This window comes from Xiphophorus maculatus, chromosome 5 (genome assembly GCF_002775205.1).
Source record: "Xiphophorus maculatus strain JP 163 A chromosome 5, X_maculatus-5.0-male, whole genome shotgun sequence".
Lineage (NCBI taxonomy): Eukaryota > Metazoa > Chordata > Actinopteri > Cyprinodontiformes > Poeciliidae > Xiphophorus > Xiphophorus maculatus.
In genome coordinates, this window is record NC_036447.1 from 29348324 (window position 1) to 29354560 (window position 6237).

Here is a 6237-nt window from a genome sequence, read left to right on the forward strand (position 1 = left end):
CTCCATGCGCCATCATCAGAGGCTATGCTAACTAGCTTAACTATTTACAACAAGCTATGCTAGTTGCAGTGGAGCAGAAAGCAAGGGAGAGAGAACGAGCAGCACCACACCAGACAGTGACTGACAGCACTAAGACCCGCCTCCTGGCTGTGATTGGTTGTTTCTAATTAGCATAGGAGAAGGACGATGAGATCAACTTTTTTTTTTTCTTCAAACTTTATTTGGTTTTTAACAGGAATTGCATAGCCATACATTTACAATGTGATACATATAAAACAAACCATACAATTCCCTTAAGTTATAAAAAAAACAAAACAAAAAAACCACAACAAAACGACCTCCAATCACTCCCAGGCAATAAGAAAAAGTCATAAGAACAAGGACACACGCAAGAAAACAAAATGTTTTGAAATAAATAAAAATTAAGATGCATTCTGCCACACCCAAAGAAAGTACAGTTTGTGCCCAGGAAAGTAAATATGGAACCATAAGAAAAGGAAAATCCGAGAAAAAGGACACAGGATGAGCAGACAAATACATACACGAAGGACTAGACTGGGACAGAATGGAAATTAACTTGACCAACCAATCGTAGCAATGGCTGCCAGATTTCTGCAAATTTGTCAGAGGAACCCCGTAGTGACATCCTAATTTTTTCAAGTTTAAGAAAATAAACAATATCCCTCAACCAGAGTATGAAAGAAGGAGGTTGTGGTGATTTCCATTTAAGAAGAATTATCCTCCTTGCAATAATGGTCATAAAGGACAAAGAATTTTCTTGGGAAGAGGACACAGGAGATGGCCCCGAAAACACCCCAAACAAAACACTCTGGGGGTTCGGATCAATTTTTCTGCCAACCACGTCTGATATAGTAACAAATATCTCTGTCCAAAAACTCTTCAGCTGGGGGCACAACCAAGATGAGATCAACATTTTAACCAATTATCTGTTTCATACCAAACTGTCACGATATACTGACAGTTTCAACAAATATGTAAGTAAAGTTGTTTTTTTAAATAAATGTTACATACTGCAGCTTTATGGAATTATATTGTATGGAAATGGCAGAAAATTTGAGCGAGTGAACTATCCCCAAATAACTTACTTTTGAATTGTATTTTGTATGTATTCATGTATATATTTTTAAATATATATTGTAATTCATCATGCTGCCAATGAGAAGTACCAAAGTCCTTATTGCAACAGTGACAACAAAGATGATTCTGATTCAGTGTCCAGCCAGCAGACGGTCGGAGACATCAGACAGACAGACAGACGGTAAGTCTTCGTTGGCTAATTGGCTTGTCCAAAAGATCTCTGAATTTCATTCAGTCAGGCTCCTAAACGTTGGATGCAAAAGGCCAACAGCCCCCTCTAACTGCCCCCCTCGCTCCCCGCCCCGGTCAAAGAGCAACACCCAACCCCAGATGTGGTTCCTCATTAATGCGGGGGCAGGGGACGACCGCAGGGATCTGGTTCACGAAAGACCTGCTACTCTCAGCTCCAGCCTCTCAAATGGCGGCGGTGATAAATCCTCTCTGCCTTCCTCTTCCGCTCTCCTTGAACAAATCAATCAGTCAAGATGCAAAACGCAGCAGCAGCCTGTGTGGACCGAGGGAACCGGGGGGGCTTCCTGGCATTGGAATTACTCTCTACATGTGGGGTCAATATGTGCAGCGCCTGAGAGTGTGTGCTGGAGAGGGAGTGTGTGAGTCAAAAGTAGAGAGAGAGAGAGGAGGGGCTCCAGAGAGGGGGTGTTGTCAGGGTGTACCCCTCCCTCTGAAGGGCTATATAAAACAGAAAGGGGGGGGAGATGTTACCTTGGTCACTTTGAGACAACCTCACACTGGCTGGACCCACAGATCCTACTGGGAGCTGCTGACAAGTTCTAGGAAGGACGGGCTCACAGTTGATGGCTTCTCTCTGTTTGCTGGACTAGAAACAAGTTGGGGGAGGGCAAGAAGACGGAGCATCGTCAGTCCATCCAGCACCAGAACCAAAACCAGAGAAAGTTTCCAAACTTTTGGAACATTTTCACAGCAGCAGCTCAGCCATGAAGGTTTTCAACTTGCTGTACTTGTTGGTGCTGCTCACAGCGTTGGTGGCTCCCGTGTTTTCAGTCAGACCAGGTAAGACTCTACACAGCGACCCCTGACCTCACCTAACCCATACCTCACCCTTAAACCTAACCCTAAACTACCCGGCTCACTGTAACATTTACTCAATCACTTTGCTAGACCCTCAAAAGCAAACAGTTTGGTTTACCTTAAGTTTAAAGATGTCAAATTTGAAAATGATGTAAGTGTAAAAACTGATTTGAGAAAACAAATGATTAATAAAGATTGTGCCTTTAGCTAAACATTACTAAACAAAAGCTAAACAAAATGTTGAAACCGCAGCACAGCAACTCAAATAGCAGTTTTAAGCTTAAAGACCTTAACCAGTGAAAAATACCTAGTTGAATTTTATAATAATATCAATAATAATAATAATACAGTTTCTGAACATATAATTAATAAAACATACCGATAGACGTTTAATTTTCTGCCAAAAATTATTATTCCATTTCTGTTAGCGGGAGGCTAAAGTTAGCATGGACTTGGCTGTTCAATAACGGGCTACTGCGCCGTTAGCTGGTCCAAACCAAATTAGTTTAAATTCTGTTCCACACTTGGTCAGTCTGCTCTGTAACTTTTGATTTTTTAAAATAGTTTGCGATCAGTGAAATCTTGAAATCTTTGTTTTTTCTTTTTGAAAAAAACAAAAAGCAGTTTTGTTCTTTTGGAACCCCCCCAAATTAAGACTGTTTTCAGCCTGTTAATCCATCTCAGAGGGTCACATATGTTCTACAGGTTTAACAAACTATTTTTGCGAACGCACTAAAAAATAAAATAGGAATTTCTGAATTAATTTGTTTCTGCGGTAAATTTCAAGGCCACCAGCTCTGGTTGGGCAGTTTAGGGGGTGAGGTGGCGGTCGGAGGTTCATTTGATGATGATGATGATGATGGTGGCGGAAGGGTGGAGATGGCCGCCGGCGGTCGCACAGCAGCCACGAGGGCGACCCGGTCTGCAGCCTCCGGCGCTGCGGCGGGCTTTTGTTAATCGCCATGCAGATTGTGCAGCAGGGCCAGGTGTGGAGGCCGGGCTTCAGGCGCTTCTTCTGGAGGGAGGCAGCTGCCGCTGGTGGAGGTGGGGGTCATAAAGTCATCCAGCAGTGGACCTCCTTCTTCCTGGGCTCGGCCTCCAGCGGCCTCTGAACCACGGGCCCAGAGAGGATTTATTGGGGACGTTCAGAAATAATCACGTGTTTGGTCTCTTTCTCTCGCGCGCTGCCCAGCTGCTGCTAAACGACTCGGCGCAGTAAAACAGTCGCAAGTGTTCACGAGGGATCGAGTTTATGGCGTAGTTCCATTTATAACCTGACCACAGGAAATCGATAAGTATCCTTGGACATTTGTAAAGAAGTTGTTCCATTAGTTTGGTTGTGTTGATGCAAATTTGTAAGTTTTATTTGACTGGATTTAGGGCATTTTTGTCGCCCTATAGCATTTTAGTTCCACTGAAAACCATTTAATTTTATTTGTTTAAATTAAAGTAATTTTAGTTTCCATGAAAAATCTTGCATTTTGTTAAAATTCCTTCCAGACAGTGGGGTAATATTTGACATAAAGGTTAAGCACTGAGGCATAATTTTGTTTATTTAATTTTTTTATTTTTTTTTAAAGGGTAAAATGACGTCATTAGCAAAAATGTTCATGCAATTTAAGTACCGGTAAAAGCAACTTTGCAAGAATAATTACAATTAAAACTCACACATTTTCAACTTCCAAGTTGTTAGAGTAAAGGAACAGGTGAAAAAAAAAATTATTTACAAGAATGTTTGCAGAAAAGAAATAAATAAACAATCAATGTTGCTGCCAATTCTTGACATACATATGTTCAGAAAATAATCAAACGGATGTTGGGGAAAAACTACTTTGCTTGCTAAAACTGACTTTTAGGGAATAAAAATGGCGAGGACAGAAATTCAAAATGGCGTTCATTTAACCCTGTTAAGAGACGGGGTCCATTGGGCCCCACAAGCTTTTTATCCTGTGCGCGGTGAGGTGGGGTTAAACTTACCCAGTATGCACGTCTGCAATTTTTTATTATTATTTTTGTGTGTGTGTGGTTTTGGGAACTGACGGTCTGATGGAACACACCATAGCACTTGGGAAGCGCTTCTATAAATATGCTACGTATAGAGTAGCATATGGTGCTATTTATAGAAATTTATTATATTTCTAAAACAAAATTTCATAACCAGGGTAGAAAAGAGCCGTGCTAAGACTGCTGGAGGGTTAAAATAAAATTGTACTTATAATATTTATAATGAATTTTAAAAGAACTTTTCTTTGCGTCCTTAAAACAGTGGGGTGTAAAAAAAAAATCATGAAACCCTACTGGACAGCCTCCAGATTATTTGCAGGATTAAATGTCTGAACAGCCATATCCAGCGGCTAACGCTCGTCCATGTCTCTTGTGTTGGTGTATTTTAAATACAATCTTGTCTGTTTCAGACTTTCTGAACCTGAGGAGAAAATACCACAGACACCATTGTCCACACAGACGCTGCATGCCTCTTCACTCCAGAGTCCCGTTCCCCTGAGGTGAGCCGTGTTTCTGTGAAGCAGCTGCGTCATTTTGGTCGAGTTTATGGTGCAAATATCATAAGACAAAACTGACTGGCGAGGAACTTTTCAGCAATAAATACGAGCTTATTTTAAGTCTGTATTTTCTTAATATTGATGAAGAAAATATTTGTGCCTTTGTCAGATTCACTTATGTTGTAAGTGAAATAATCTGCCAAAGGAACAAATGCTTTTTCATTAATATTGAGACTTAAAACGAGCTCCTACATCTTGCTGAAAATGTACTTGTGAGTCAGTTTTGTCTTATTGCAGAGGTGCTAAGAGAGTTGAACTAGAAACTAGATTAAAAATACTTGGTAAGATTTTGTGTTTTTGCAGTGAAGCTGCGTGGAGCAAAGCTGGGTTACAGGCCAGGCAGTTAGCAGGGTGGCTGTGATCAGCAGCAGTGGGTTCACGCAGAACAAGGGAGCGTGGAGGAGAAGGTTGAGGCATAAATCCAGCTAATGATGGAGAGAAATGCTTTAATGCAAGAGAGGCGATTCCTGCTCATTTACTCTGACGTCGTCTCAGCAGGACATTAAAGAAAGTGTTTTTTTCCATCCCAGGCCGAGGAAACTCTTCAGAGGAGCGCGGCTGGATGTGATCCTCGGCAGCGTGGATGGATCAGTCAAGACAGACGGACGCAGGAGGTGGAGGAGAAAAATCCATGAAACGCCACTCAGAGACGGCCATGATGCACCGCCAAAGGGAGAACTTCAAAGTCAGCCTCTCCAGGAGACTCGAGATGAAAAACTGTTCATTCAGGACAAACTATAAACCATAAAAGCTGACAGCGGCGCGGCGCTCACAGGTGTGACTTCAGAGACGTGGAGCTTCATCCTGGAGTCACATTTCATAACCAGGAGAGAGAAGATTTATCATGAAGAATGTTCAGCGTTTAGCAGAAACGCTGCAGACCAAAGAGACTGAACAAATCTGTTTAGAATGTATGTATCTATGTATGCACTTCAGCTGCTGACTGAGAAACTTTTCCACCTGTTTAATAAAATGAATGTGCAGTTCTATTGTTTTTACTTTGCCCATTATTCCTTCAAAACAAAGAAATAAAAAAACTCAAGTCAGGTTAGATGGTGAACATCTGGAAAGAACAATTTTCTAGTCTTTCCACGGATTCTCAATTGGAATCAAGTTTGAACTTTGACTAGGCCATTTCAAGACAATGATAAGGCCTGGTACAGTCCGCTCCATTGCAGTTCTGGCTGTGAGTTTATGTCTGTCAGGAGGCGAACCTCTGTCACTGCTGAAGACGAGCATCCCCTCAGCATGATGCTGCCACCACCACCTGTTACAGTTGGACTTGTGGAGTTCGTGATCCACAGTGGACCTGTGGACAGATCGTCCCGCCTGAGATCTGCGTTAAAATATGGCTGAATCAGTTGGATTGATCACCATGAATCAATTTTTGAAATAATGGTTGACTGGAATAAAAAAACAACAACCATAAAATACATTTTACATTTCAGATCAAAAAGAAATATGTAAAAGTATTTTACTCAGAAGTCCTTAAGTGGAATATTTTTAGCCTCACCAGATTCTAATTCTG

The 6237-nt window shown here is 41.5% G+C and overlaps 1 protein-coding gene across 1 annotated transcript; it reads left to right on the top strand.

Annotated features, from left to right (window-relative positions):
- Positions 1–1956: 1956 nt before the first annotated feature.
- Positions 1957–5476, top strand: apela (apelin receptor early endogenous ligand). Its single transcript, XM_023334616.1, has 3 exons — positions 1957–2130; positions 4563–4652; positions 5240–5476. The coding sequence occupies exons 1-2, from the start codon at positions 2055–2057 to the stop codon at positions 4649–4651; spliced, it is 165 nt and encodes a 54-aa protein (XP_023190384.1). The 5' UTR covers positions 1957–2054; the 3' UTR covers position 4652; positions 5240–5476.
- Positions 5477–6237: the final 761 nt, after the last annotated feature.